The sequence below is a fragment of the Heptranchias perlo genome, chromosome 5 (assembly GCF_035084215.1).
Source record: "Heptranchias perlo isolate sHepPer1 chromosome 5, sHepPer1.hap1, whole genome shotgun sequence".
NCBI lineage: Eukaryota > Metazoa > Chordata > Chondrichthyes > Hexanchiformes > Hexanchidae > Heptranchias > Heptranchias perlo.
Genome location: NC_090329.1, coordinates 18,700,171 through 18,715,370, shown reverse-complemented (window position 1 = coordinate 18,715,370; position 15,200 = coordinate 18,700,171). Strand labels below are relative to the sequence as shown.

The window sequence follows — 15,200 nt, the reverse complement described above, 5'->3', positions numbered from 1 at the left end:
GATCTTTCAAAGAGCTGGCACTGGCACGATGGGCCAAATGGCTTCCTCCTATGCAGTACCTACAATGATACTATGAAACTATGATATCACATACACAGAAATATACCACGTACACAGAAATATACCATATGCACAGATATTTACAACATATACAGAAATCTACAACAATGCAGAAATATACCACATACACAGAAATATACCACATACACAGAAATATACCACAACACAGAAATATGCAATGTTGAAATATACCACATAGACAGGGATGTACCACACATACAGAAATATACCACATACACAGAAATATACCTCATACACAGAAATATATAAACACAGGAATATACCACATGCGCTGAAATATACCACAACACAGAAGTATACCACAACACAGAAATATACCACAACACAGAAATATATCTCGAATGCAAAAATATACCACAAACACTGAAATATACCACAGCACAGAAATATACCACAAACACAGAAATATAGCACGTACACTTAAATATATCACATACACAGAAATATACCACAAACACTAAAATATACCACAGCACAGAAATATATCACATACACAGAAATATACCACAAACACTGAAATATATCATACACAGAAATATACATCATAGAAATATACCACATACACAGAAATGTATCACATACACAGAAATATTCCATTTACAGAATTATACCACAACACAGAAATATACCACATACACAGAAATATATGGTAAATACAGAAATATATCGCATACATCGTAATATATCACAAACACAGAAATATACCACATACGCAGAAAAAAAACACATATACAGAATTATATCACAAATACAAAAATAGAGCACATACACAGAAATATACGGTAAGTACAAAAATATATCTCATACCCAGTAATATATCACAAACACAGAAATATACCACAAACACAGAAATATATCACATACACAGAAATATACCACAAACACAGAAATATATCACAAATACAGAAATATATCACAAACACAGAAATATACCACGTACACAGAAATGTACTACATACAGAGAATTATATGGCACACACAGAAATATACCACAAATACAGACGCACCACAAGCTCTCATGCAGAACAAAATTATGTTCCTTTTAGTACATTTTGCAGTCTTTTATTGTACAGAAATCATCATTTATCCAGAAGCAAGTCAAACTAAACATATTTTATTCTCAGCAAAGGCTAAACAGGTAAAGCAGTCAGACGTTCCATGATTGAAAATAGGTCCAACAGGAAGTAATAGTGCCTCACTGAAGGCAGATGTTCATCTACATGCCTCATTTTGTCCGTCCTTTGCCGGGAAACCCGAGGGAGGAGCTAACGAGACATCATCAGCACTGGCTGTGTCTGGTAGTCCATATCTGTGAGGAGGCAGACGTCCATCCTTCCTTCTCCTTCAAGGAGCTACATCTTGTTTGATTGCTTCAGACTGAAAACGTTGAACGATCTACCCAATTAGTCCCACTCCCCTCCGCTCTTTCCCCATAGCCCGGCAAATTATCCTTTTCAAGTATTTATCCAATTTCCTTTTGAAAGTTATTATTGAATCTGCTTCCACCACCCTTTCAGGCAGTGCGTTCCAGATCATAACAACTCTCTGCCTAAAAAAATTCTCCTTATCTCCCCCCTGGTTCTTTTGCCAATTACCTTAAATCTGTACTCTTTGGTTACCGACCCAGCCGCCAGTTTCTCCCCATTTACTCTATCAAAACCCCTCATAATTTTGAGCACCTCTATTAAATCTCCCCTTAACCTTCTCTGCTCTAAGGAGAACAATCCCAGCATCTCCAGTCTCTCTACGTAACTGAAGTCCCTCATCCCTGGTACCATTCTAGTAAATCTCCTCTGCACCCTCTCCAAGGCCTCGACATCCGTCTTAAAGTGTGGTGCCCAGAATTGGACACATTACTCTAGCTGAGGCCTAATCAGTTTTTTATAAAGGTTTAGCATAACTTCCTTGCTTTTGTACTCTATGCCTCTATTTATAAAGCCCGGGATCCCATATGCTTTTTTAACAGCCTTATCAACTTGTCCTGCAACCTTCAAATCACGGCCTCCATGTTCAGTCTAAGCCTTGTCATGAGCTGGTTCTCTATGACGTTTGGGTAGCTATTCTATTGTGGCAGTGTTGTGTTACTAGATTAATAATCCAGAGGCCTGGATTATTCTAGAGACTGTGAATTCAAATCCCACCATGGCAATATGAGAATTGAAATTCAATTTTTTTTAAAATCTGGAAATAAAAAGCTGGTATCAGTATAAATGACCATAAAACCCAACTGGTTCACTAATGCCCTTTAGTGAAGGAAACCTGCCGTCCTTACCCGGTCTGGGCCTATATGTGACTCCAGTCCCACACCAATGTGGTTGACTCTTAACTGCCCTCTTAGGTGCCCCAGCAAGCCACTCAGTTTTATCAAACCCCTCTCAGGGCAACTGGGGGTGGGTGTTAACTGCCAGCCTTGCCAGTGACACCCACATCCCAAGAATGAATAATAATAAACAGATCAGCTACCTGGGGTATTTTGCTTAGTGAGTGGTGTCCTTCTAATCCCTTCTGTGTGTCCAGGCCACCCTACTGTCCTTATGACAACTGACAACGGCTGCTGCACCCATTCTATGAGGCTGAAGAGTCCTCTGTACAATTCACTTCTGTTGGTGCTGTGCTAATATGGTATTTCAAAACCTCACCCTTCCCTTGTAGGACTAATGTGAGCTCAGGCCTCAATTTTTGTTTACGCCCTCCCCCATCTTCCCATGCAAGTCTACAGAAATGCCTCAGAACTTGTCTTTATAAAGATCTTAACAGACCCTTAACAGTTTTTGTTTTGCTAATCCCGTTTACCTGTTTTAAGATGGGAGTAAGACTCAGTGTCGTTGTAATATGAAGAATCCATCCCTGCTTTCTGCCAGTCCCGCTCATCTGTTTAATCATGAGAGCTGTTTTGTTAAACTTAATGCCCTGAGAAAAATATGGCCCAATGTTTCTCACATATCTTCTGATATAAAAGCAAAAAAAGTCAATCATCTTTAGCAGTAGATAGAGTGCATGTTTTTAAAGAAAAAAGCAACACCTTGCCGTACCAATTTCCATAATCCATCAAATTACTTTAAAATGTTATATCACGCAATATTGTCGTGTATTGTCGAAGTATCCACATGTAGGGACAGAACCAGGAGAGGATTCAGAGGGAAATGATTTCCTTCCCAAGTGTCAGGTCTCCAACCCACACATCAAATCAAATGGTATAAGCAATCCTGCCTAAGGATTTACCCTCTCTCACCACGCATCAATTCACAAAATGAGGAATTTGTTTCAGAATGGAGAGCTTTGAAACATTATTAAGAGCAGTAAGTGTCTATGTATATAATAAATGATATATTGTATATTATATATTGTATGTCATATATAATATATTTTTTATTGTAAATGATATATTGTGTGATATATTGTACATTGCATATGGTATATCATATTATTTATTGTATACGATATGCTGCATATGATATATGATATATTATATATTGGGCCAGAAATTGCTCACTTCCGGATGCCATTCCATAATGGCGTCCTCTGCCTCCGCCAGCGAATCAATGGAGTAAGTTCACGGATGCAAACCTGGAAATCGTGAACTTGCTCCCATTGGTTCACTGGTGGTTTGACAGGTGCGATTTAAAGGGGGTATGGGTATGCTACAATCACTGAACTCATTCAAAAATTGTAAACTTACCCATTTGCCCAGCTGGAACGAAAATACTTACGCCATCAAAAGGTACGCTGAAAAAATACCAGCTCTACACTACTTTTTAAAAGTGCAATGACTCCTAATGACTGCGAAAAAACTAAAAATTAAATTTTAAAAATGTGGAATGTCGTATTACTCTTATTTTAATATTTTTTGATCATTAAAAAAATGTTTTAAATTCTTTTTCACTTTTGGCTTCTGTCTGTTTCATTAAATTAAATCATTTGCTTGGCTTTTTGTAGGATGTGTTAATTTTTTATTTACACTGACATTCAGAAGTTTACTGTAAATGAATGGTTTCGACTTGCCTGCTTGTGGGCGTGGCTTCCATTCCCACAGACATTTCCCATGTGAATCAAACCATGCTGTTCGGAGGCTGGGCTGATGTCGCGATTTTTTTCCAAGCTTCAAAATCGCACGAGTCTGCGCCACGGATCCGCGGTAAGTAAACTCGTACATTTTCTTCACGGGAGCTGCTGCGAACGTTGCCACGCCAATATGAGCAATTTCCGGCCCATTGTGTATGATATATTATATATTAAATATTGTATACAATAGGTGATATATCATATATTGCATGTGATATGTTGCATACAATATATTGTATATGATATGTTACATGTTGTATGTTGTATATTGTAAGTTATATATTGTGATATATTGTATATGATACATAGTATATGATATATTGTACATTACCGATGGATATATTTGCTAGATGAAATACTCTAGGTATTTGTTGTCTTCACCACCCAATGCCTGGGTCTTCAATTCAAACCGTTTGATAGCAATGAAATGTTGTGTGAAGAGCTCCCCCAGCGCGCTCCGGATGCAATGGTCACGTTCCAGCGCATCGAGCGCGTCCTCCAACCGCACGGGAATGACGCAGGGTTTCAGTGGGCAAAGATTGGGCGCAGCCCGTGCCCCGCCGTCGGAGCTGCTGGGCTGGGACAGCCCCCTCTTGAGCCCATCCAGACCTGCGGCCACGGTGGCGGCAAGAACGACGTAAGGATTCGCCACTGCCGATCCCAGTCGGTTTTCCACGCGGGCGCCCCCGCCTCCGTGGAACTTGGCGTTGAAGGCGCAGGTGTCTTGGTCGGACCCGCAGGTCACGTCGACGGCGCTCTCGCCTTCCCCGTCGCGGCAGCGCCGGCGGCAGCTCGCGCTGGGCGCCAAGAGGCAACTGAGGGCGGCGGCATGCTGCGCCAGCCCGGCCTGCCACCTCTTCCCGATGCCCGACAGCTCCAGTGACGCCGCTGTGTCACAGAAGAGATTGCGCTTCCCGCCGGCGTCCCACAGACTGTGGGAAAGAATCCCTGAATTGCCAAAAGCCGACGGCCTGAAGAAGCTGGCGGTGTAGGCGTGCTTCCTCGCCAGCTCTTTGACGCCGGTCCTGAACGCGAACGCGTTATCCGCCGCGCCAATTCCGAATTCCGCTCGAAGCGAGACCTCCATTTGGCCAGGCCCCCTGGAAGAGGAAAAGCTTTCGACATCTACCCCAGCACAGTACATGCTATCGATTAACTCCTGGACAAAGTTCTGGTCGTGGTTGTTCAGGAGGGTTGCAGCAGGGACAGGTGTCGGCACGTTTAACGTCTGAGCAAAGCCGTGAAGGCAAAACTCATAGGTGAAGGACGAACACAAGGCAAAGCCGTACGCTCGGAGCTGGTTCAGTTGAAGCTTTGCTACTTGCCGGGGGGAGGTCAGAAGAGGACTACCAGTTATTGAGTAACAATCGCAAATGACCCTTGCGGTTTTCTCAGCCCATGGGAGGACGCTAAAGGTCGATATGTCAGGCACTAAGAGTATGTCACTGTTGAAACTGGAATGATCTACTTCATCTTCCTTCGGGTTCAGCGTTTGCTCCAAATAATCTCTTGGCATAGGCACACCGTGAAACACCTTCTCCTGTGTGGGAAACACAAGTTTGGCCGAGTTAATCTCCGTGCATTTCTTTTACAATTCCAAACCATTTAGTGTTGGTAATTTAAAACAACAACAACAACTTGCTTTTATATCACGCCCTTAACATAGTAAAACATCCCAAGGCATTTCACAGAAGCGAAATGCTTTCCAGGGAGGAAATAGCGAAGGCTTTAACAATCATTTTCCAAACTTCACTGGATACAGGCGTAGTGCCAGAGGATTAGAGGATAGCCTAACCTCGGTGGTGGGCAAATTATTGGAATCAATTCTGAGGGACAGGATAAACTGTCACTTAGAAAGGCATGGACTAATCAAGGACAGTCAGCACGGATTTAAGGGGAGGTCATGTCTGACTAACTTGATTGAAATTTTCGAGGAGGTGACAAGGAGGATCGATGAGGGTAGTGCAATTGATGTATACATGGATTTTAGCAAGGCTTTTGACAAGGCCCCACATGGCAGATTGGTCAAAAAAGTAACAGCCCATGGGATCCAAGGGAATGTGGCAAATTGGATCCAAAATTGGCTCAGTGGCAGAAAGCAAAGGGTAATGGTCGACGGGTGTTTTTGCAACTGGAAGGCTGTTTCCAGTGGGGTGCCGCAGGGCTCGGTGCTGGGTCCTTTGCTTTTTGTGGTATACATTAACAATTTGGACTTAAACATAGGGGGCATGATTAAGAAATTTGCAGATGACACAAAGATAGGCCATGTGGTTGATAGTGAGGAGGAAAGTTGTAGACTGTAGGAAGGTATCAATGGACTGGTCAGGTGGGCAAAAAAGTGGCAAATGGAATTCAATCCAGAGAAGTGTGAGGTAATGCATTTGGGGAGAGCAAACAAGGCAAGGGAATACAGAATAAATGGGAGGATACTGAGAGGTGTAGAGGAAGTGAGGGACCTTGGAGTGCATGCCCACAGATCCCTGAAGGTAGCAGGACAGGTTGATAAGGTGGTTAAGAAGGCATATGGGATACTTTCCTTTATTAGCCGAGGCATAGAATATAAAAGCAGGGAGGTTATATTAGAACTGTATAAAACACTAGTTAGGCCACAGCATGAGTACTGCGCACAGTTCTGGTCACCACATTACAGGAAAGATGTAATTGCACTAGAGAGGGTGCAGAGGAGATTTACGAGGATATTGCCAGGACTGGAGAATTTTAGCTATGAGGAAAGATTGGATAGGCTGGGGTTGTTTTCTTTGGAACAGAGGAAGCTGAGGGGTGATTTGATTGAGGTGTACAAAATTATGAGGGGCTTAGATAGGGTGGATAGGAAGGACCTATTTCCCTTAGCGGAGGGGTCAATAATGAGGGGGCATAGATTTAAACTGATTGGTAGGAGGATTAGAGGGGAGCTGAGGAAAAAAATTTTCACCCAGAGGGTGGTTGGGGTCTGGAACTCACTGCCCGAGAGGGTGGTAGAGGCAGAAACCCTCAACTCATTTAAAAAATACCTGGATGTGCACCTGAAGAGCCGTGACCTGCTGGGCTACGGACCAAATGCGGGAAAGGGGATTAGGTTGGGTGACTCGTTTCTCAGCCGGCGCAGACACGATGGGCCGAATGGCCTCCGTCTGTGCCGTAAATTTTCGATGATTCTATGATTATCAAACGAAATTTGACACCGAGCCACATAAAGAGATATTAGGACAGGTGACCAAAAGCTTGGTCAAAGAGGTAAGATTTAAGGAGCATCTTAAAGGAGGAGAGAGAGGGGTGGAGAGGCGGAGAGGTTTAGGGAGGGAATTCCAGAGCTTAGGGCCTAGGCAGCTGAAGGTACGGCCGCCAGTGGTGAAGCGATTAAAATTGGGGATGTGCAAGAGGCCAGAATTGGAGGAACGCAGAGATCTCAGAGGGTTGTAGGGCTGAAGGAGCTTACAGAGATAGGGAGGGGCGAGGCCATGGAGGGATTTGAAAGCAAGGATGAGAATTTATATTTATGACACCAATTTAGCACACAGTAAAATAGTCGATTGCCTTGATACACTACAAAATTAAAAATTATGTGTAAATGCAATATGCAAGTAGGACTGGAAGCTAATTTAATTCGATTTACAAAATTAGATAGATAATCACTCTTTCAGTAGCTAAGAAATACTGATTAGAACACAAGGTCACATGAACAAGAATAGGCCATTTGACCCATTAAGTCGGCTCACTCCACAGACCGTGGGTCCGATCATGGATTCTACCCCACCCATTTAATCTCCTGAGGGGCAGTCCTGTGCAAATAATTCCTAATCCCCAAAATTAATCAGGCAATACTCCAGAACATACATCCATCTTCATTCTCCACCATTCAGCCCTGACCTGCAGCAAGCAACGTTCCTCCCTCCCAACTCCTAAATCTGCAGTGAACTATTGTGACTTGTGGAGTATTCAATTAGAAACATAGTCGGCCATAACAGGAGTAGGCCTTTCAGCCCTTCGAGTCCGTTCCGCCATTCAATTAGATCATGGCTGATCTGTACCTTAACTCCATCTGCCCGCCTTTGCTCCTTATCCCTTCATACCCTTGCCTAACAAAAATCTATCAATCTCAGTTTTGAAATTTTCAATTGACCCTCGGCCTCAGCAGCTTTTTGGGGGAGAGTTCGAGATTTACACTACTCTTTGTGTGAAAAAGTGCGACCTGACATCACCCATAAACGGCCTGGCTCTAATTTTAAGGTTATGCCCCCTTGTTCTGAACTCCCCCACCAGAGGAAATAGAAATGGCCTCAGTCTACACCTAAATGGCAAATAAAATAATTGGGTGATTAACAAAGCGATCTCTTACGCCACAGAATGACAGGACCTGGGTCCATGTATGTATCTTTTTCCTATGAGGAATTCCTCATCTCAGTCAGGCTGTTGCCAAGTTGGAGAAGGAGAAAATTGAAGGGGTTGAGCTGAACAGGTCATGGCAAAGGATTGCAAAGCAGCTATGGCAGAGGCCGAGGGCTGATCAGATGCTCTCTCTCCCTGTGGGTGTTAGCTGTGTCTCAGTGGGTTGCACTCTCACCTCTGAGTTAAAAGATTGTGGGTTCAAGCCCCACTCCAGAGAGTTGAATCCAAGAATCTACGCTGACACTTGGGTGCAGTGCTGCACTGCTCAAAGATGCTGTCTTTTGGACGAGATGTTAAACCAAGGCCCCGTCTGCCCTCTCAGGTGGATGTAAAAGATCCTATGGCACTATTCAAAGAAAAGCAGAGAAGTTCTACCAGTGTCCTGGCCAATATTTATCCCTCAATTAAAACACATTATCTGGTCGTTATCACGTTGCTGTTTGTGGGACGTCGCTATTTGTGGGACCTTGCTGTGCGCAATTTGGTTGTCACATTTTCTATGTTACAACAGTGACTACACTTCATAAGTAATTCAATGGCTGTAAAGTACTTTGGGATGGCTTGAAAGTCGCTATATAAATGCAAGTCTTTCTTTCTTTAAGGCTTTGTCTGGCATGCTGAAGGCTACAATAAATAAAGAGATATTGGATAAAGGCCTTCATATTCAGTCTGTATGATGGCTTGTTGCATAACAGCTTTTGCCTTGTATCAGAAATTTGTTTCATCACAAAAATGCCACCAGCAGTATAGCCATTATGGTACTCTCGACATGCACCTGCACTCATTTATTTAATTCCCAAGTGCTGACAAACCTTCAAAACTAACCAGCAGATGGATCATGCATTTTCTCAATTCTCCTCTTCAAAAGTAACATCAGTCATGAGATAAACAGATACCTACTAGCACAGTGATTATGTCTGCTGCCAGCTGCCTACCTCTGCCTCTTCCAAAAGGAAAGGGGGCAAAGGGCGAAAAAGGGCATTCAAATAAATAAAATTTTGAAACTACTGAAAATATTGCACGGTGCCAAAGAACAAATTCTCAAGTGTTCCACTGTCAGCAGTCCTTAAATGAGTGGCCATTCTTTGTGTGTCAGTCTGGACAATGAATGTTAGTAGGCAATTCCGTCATGTGGGCCCTCACAACTCAGACCTATCCCGTTTTCACCTGATACCCACACATGAGCACATTCCACCAAAAACACTAAAAGAATGAAATGAAGACTTGCATTTATATAGCATCTTTCACAACCTCAAGACATCCCAAAGCACTTCACAGCCAATGAAGTACTTTTGAAGTGTAGTCACTGTTGTAGGGAACGGGGCAGCCAATTTACACACAGCAAGGTCCCACAAACAGCAATGTAATAATGACCAGATAATCTGTTTTAGTGATGTTGGTTGAGGGATAAATATTGGCCAGGACACCAGGGAAAACTCCCTTGCCTGGAAAATTTGGACCTATGGTTCCCAAAGCTCTCCACCCCTGGGGTTTTCCTCGCCTCATTGATACAGATTGTTGCTATGATTAGTCAACAGCTTCATTATTGGTGTTTCATGCGACTAAATGGACTTTGGTCGTTTTTCCAAGCAATTCCTATGTTCCCACTCTGCTGTACCTGATCTGGAAATACTTCATGTTGAAATCCCCCAGTGCTAAGATCCCTTAACTTGTTAAGCACAAAAATTCCCACAAGTAAACAAACAATTGAAAAGAGTTATTCACCGTAGAGTGTTTGAAAGTGGCAGTATGATGAGTGGATTGATTAGTGCTACATGTATATGAGATATAGACCTGTATAGAAACGGTGTTTGTTATTTCTATGTGGGTCTTTATGTCTTATACCTTCTCACTCATTCTTTCCCTGAGCCTCAAAACTGTTTTCAACTTGGGTGGGACATTCTGAGCTGTGGGTTTTTGCCTAGACGTCTCCACATAAAAAGGAGTAAAGAAACCTTTCAAAGTACTTTGTATATTATGGGGAGAGATTACATGAACTAGGCTTGTATTCCCTGCAATATAGAAGGTTAAGGGGTGACTTGATTGAGGTTTTTAGGATTTTGAAAGGAATTGATAGGGTAGATAGAGAGAAACTTTTTCCGCTGGTGGGAGAGTCTAGGACAAGGGGACATCACCTTAAAATCAGAGCCAGGCCATTCAGGAGAGAAGTTAGGAAACACTTCTTCACACAAAGGGTGTTAGCAGTGTGGAACTCTCTCCCACAAGAAGCAGTAGATGCGAGCTCAATTAATAATTTTAAATCTGAGATCGATAGATTTTTGCCATCCAAGGATATTAAGGGACATGGAGCAAAGGCGGGTAAATGGAGTTAGGATACAGATCGGCCATGATCTCACTGAATGGCTGACAGGCTCAAGGGGCTGAATGGCCGACTGCTGTTCCTATGTTCCATATATTGAGTTACATTGAGGCAGGGAAACATGGCAGCCATTTCGCACCCAGCAGGATCCCAGAAATAGTGATGAAATGAGCGCTGGGCAGGATATTAAGAAAGTTCCCCTCTCTTTACTGCTTATCAAAGATCCATGGTTTAATGTCTCATCTGAAGGATGGCACCTCTCTCGATATTATACTGTGGTAGCTTAGATTTTGCACTCGGTCCAGAGGTAGGATTTGAACTCACAACCTTTGACCTGAGAGGCAAGAGTGCTATCAAGCAAGCCAAGCCGAATGATAGAGTTTGTCTACTTATCATTAACATTAACTCAAGTGTTTCCAGATTATTTTCCATCGGTATAAATGTGGAATTGATTTGAAAGTGTCGGCTTAAATTTCTAAGCGGCTTTCTTCAGTCAATTGTTAACTTGCCCATTTGATGACAAACGACCTATCGCACCTGAAAGAAACGAGATGGAACAGTCTTCGATCTTGAAATCCCATGAAGGTCACTTGCTTCAAAACGGATAAACCGTATGTCTTCTCTTGCCATCTGTTGCTTCACTTGCTCAATGTTAGTGCTTGTTAGTAAGGGAGTTGCACAGTTGTTCATAGGTAGCTCTCTCACGTTATCTGTACAAAAAAAAGAGATCAAATGCCATAGCATACAAGGCTACGGACCAAATGCTGGAATATGGGATTAGAGTAGACAGGGCTGATGGCCGGCGCGGACATGATGGGCCGAAGGGCCTCTATCCGTGCTGTATGACTCTATGACTCTATGACTCTATATTAAAATAAGTCCATAGTCTGGGAATGTGAGGGCTGATTTCCCCTCCTGGTGCAGTGTAGTGCTCATAGTGATGTAGCTAGCTCGCAGACTCTGATTTTCCATTCATCAAAGAAAGAAAGAACTTGTATTTATATAAGAACATAAGAAATAGGAGCAGGAGTAGGCCAGACAGCCCCTCGAGCCTGTTCCACCATTCAATAAGATCATGGCTGATCTTCTACCTCAACTCCACTTTCCCACCCGATCTCCATATCACTTGATTCCCCTAGAGGCAATAATCTATCTATCTCAGCCTTGAATATACTAAACGACTCAGCATCCACAGCCCTCTGGGGTAGAGAATTCCAAAGATTCACAACCCTCTACGTGAAGAAATTCCTCCTCATCTCAGTCTTGAATGGCCGACCCCTTATCCTGTGACTATGCCCCCTAGTTCTAGACTCTCCAGCCAGGGGAAATAATCTCCTGGCACCTTTCATGACCTCAGAATGTCTCAAAGCACTTTACAACCAATTGAGTACTTTTGAAGTGTATTTACTGTTGTAACGTAGGAAACACGGCAGCCAATTTATGTACAGCAAGGTCCCAAAAACAGCAATGAAATAATGACCAGATAATCCATTTTTGTGATGTTGGTTGAGGGATAAATATTGGCCAGGACATTGGGGAGAACTCCCCAGCTCTTCTTCGAAATAGTGCCATGGGATCCTTTACATCCACCCAAGAAGGCAGACGAGGCCTCGGTTTAACGGCACCTCCGACAGTGCAGCACTCCCTCAGTACTGCACTGGAGTATCAGCCTGGATTATGTGCTCAAGTGTCTGGAGTGGGGCCTGAGTCCATGACCTTCAGAGTCAGAGGTGGAAGTGCTATCAACTGAGCTGAAGCTGCTTTTTTACTAGGGCTTATATAGTTTGGTTTCCGGGAGACCAGTGTCCTTGAGAATTACAGACCCAGCTTTTTTTAAGAATCCAAGTTACTGTAAATGCAGGGAGTCAGTTCATAGACACGGAATGAGTGTTATTATAAAAGCAGTTATAGCATTGCTTCTAATGAGCATCACTTGGTGAAGCTAAAAGGTCTCTATACTATAGGCCACTCTGCAATTACTGTTAATGACACTTATAGAGTAATAGAATCTTACAGCACAGAAGGAGGCCATTCAGCCAATCGTCCCTGTGCCAGCTCTTTGAAAGAGCTATCCCCATTCCAGGACTTGAGCAAATAAGCTGAGACTTCAGTGGAGTACTGAGGGAATGTTGGAGTTGCTGTTGTTCAGATAAGGCCCTGCCTGCTTGTTCAGGTGATGTGAAACACCCAATGGCACTAGTTAAAGAAAAGGTGAGTGTTCCCTTGGCGTCCTAGCCAACATTCCGCCCTCAACCACCATTTGCTGTTTATGAGACATTGCTCCGTGCAGATTGATGTCTATAACTATCAACATGACCAGTTGATAGGGCATGATGTGCAGCAGGGAAAGGCCAGATCATTTTCTCTCCCTCCTCTCACAAGATGGTGTAGTCCACTGTTCTCCACCTACCAACTTGGATGGGAAGTCATGAAGCCTAGTCTTCAAATTCTGAGCTTCAATAATGCTGTACTGCATGAATGGAATAATTCATCCAGAAAGCTCAAGTCCCATTCAAATTGGGAGCTCTGGTTATAGCAACTGATGAGACATCCTTGGGCCTTATGTCAATACCTTTAGAAGAGGAAGGGGAGGGGAAGAAACTTAGCAGAAAAAGGAGGAATAAAAGAAGAGGAAGTGAGTTGGATCACACCATCTGGCATTTCGGTAGGGGTTCTCCCGATCTACTGCCATAACTTTGGTGGGAGATCAGTGCATCCCCTGGAGAAATGGGCAAATGGTTGTTAACACCATTTCTCCAGGGTTTCCACTGAAGCTTTGGCGAGAGATTGGGTGATCTCCATGGAAATTCTCCACCTACAAGTTTAATCGAAGTGGGTATTGACACCAGTGTATCAGCCAGTGAGTTGGAGGCAGGGCAGGACTTACGGCAGGACTCCCAGCAAACAGTATATTTTACGACAAACAAAGTCTACTTACTCAGCAAAGAGTCTATTTGAACAGAGTCTTTATGAACTACAACAAACAGAACTCATGAGCGAAACTACAGCAAAGTCTCCCGACAAAAGCAAAATTATTTCTCCAGCAAAATGCAGTGAGTGGAGGATAGTTACATAATACAAATTTTGTGTGCAAAATCAATTCCTGTCACTTACAGCAGTGATTGACAGGGGAATTACCTAATTATCTCCATTCTGGCCGGGGCTTGTGGTGTCACCATATGCAGCCAAGTTTAATTGACTGGATTGCATTGTATTTGCGTTCGGTGATTGGATTATCAATAAGATAAAGTACTAACCAGCCACATTTGAACTCCAAACTGGGTCATGCTTCGATCCTAGCCCGCTGTCCGTGCGACTGCGTATTGTTGATGTCTTCAAGGTCGTCGGTTTGATGTTGGCACTCTCTGTTTTTTGGACATCCGAAGTAGCCACTGCAGGTGTTGGTAACTGATCACTAGACTTCTCTCTTTGTTTCTGTGCGGTCAGCTGTCCAGGGCCACCGGAATATGCTTTCGAGGAGGTCAAGGGTGTGCCACCTCCCTCTTTGGCTTTCTCTTCAGGAGTTTGCACCTTCAAATCGGAGGGCAAGCAACTGGGTTTATTGCTCGCTTTCTGCCTGCTGGTAATCAGAGGGCTTTCCTTGAGAAAGGCTTTTAATTCTTCCATCGTGTCTTTGGAAATTCCAGGCTTTGAAGCAGATAAGCCTTGGCTCTTTCCATCCTCAGTCCCATTGCTCGTTTCCCATTCTTCTGTGGACCTCACTTCTTCCTTTTGGATGTTTCCACCCCGTGGCTTACACTTTCCGTCCCCAAATTCCTCACCTGTGGTTGGGGGGTGGGCTGATTTGTGAAGGGGCAGCCCTGTGACTATTGACAGACCTGGTCTATGAAGGTATGAATGGCCTGACCAGCTGGATGGGTAGCTTTTCACGACTCTTTCCCAATCCAGGGGTGGCATGAATTTTCCGCTGACTCTGACCCCCCTTTTTCTCCCAGTGCAGGATATCCCACTGCCATCGACTTCATCTGCTCCACCAGCTGTTTCCTATCAGTAAAGACATTGCATCTGGTTACTAAATGGAATGAATACAATTGCTTCATTGAGCCAAGCTGGAAAAAAAAAATTCTTTCCTGAGGAACAAGATCATCAACTGAAAGCTCAATTTGAATATTTCTGACGGAGCAAATCAGCATGTGTAAAATGTTTGCCTGAAGCATTTTTAAAACCAATTAATGATCTTCATTGAGTCAGGAACAGAATACCATGGCTTACTTCACTTTTCACGAGTTGTTATGATCTGGAATGCACTGCCTGAAAGGGTGGTGGAAGCAGATTCAATGATAACTTTCAAAAGGGAATTGGATAGGTACTTGAAGGGGAGAAATTT

The 15,200-nt window shown here is 43.3% G+C and overlaps 1 protein-coding gene across 1 annotated transcript; it reads right to left on the bottom strand.

The window, feature by feature from the left end:
* Positions 1 to 4,489: 4,489 nt before the first annotated feature.
* Positions 4,490 to 14,785, bottom strand: lgsn (lengsin, lens protein with glutamine synthetase domain). Its single transcript, XM_067983709.1, has 3 exons — positions 14,110 to 14,785; positions 11,390 to 11,562; positions 4,490 to 5,683 (listed from the first exon to the last, which is right to left on the bottom strand). Exons 1-3 carry the CDS (start codon positions 14,768 to 14,770, stop codon positions 4,490 to 4,492), a joined length of 2,028 nt encoding a protein of 675 aa, XP_067839810.1. The 5' UTR covers positions 14,771 to 14,785.
* Between the last annotated feature and the right edge of the window lie 415 nt (positions 14,786 to 15,200).

Coding starts and splice junctions, on each gene's coding strand:
- lgsn (XM_067983709.1), bottom strand. CDS start 14,770: ATGCCACCCCTGGATTGGGAAAGAGTCGTGAAAAGCTACCCATCCAGC. Junction 11,563..14,109: donor TTGGAGTTCAAATGTGGCTG/GTTAGTACTTTA, acceptor TTTTTTGTACAG/ATAACGTGAGAGAGCTACCT. Junction 5,684..11,389: donor TTCCATCTCGTTTCTTTCAG/GTGCGATAGGTC, acceptor TTTCCCACACAG/GAGAAGGTGTTTCACGGTGT.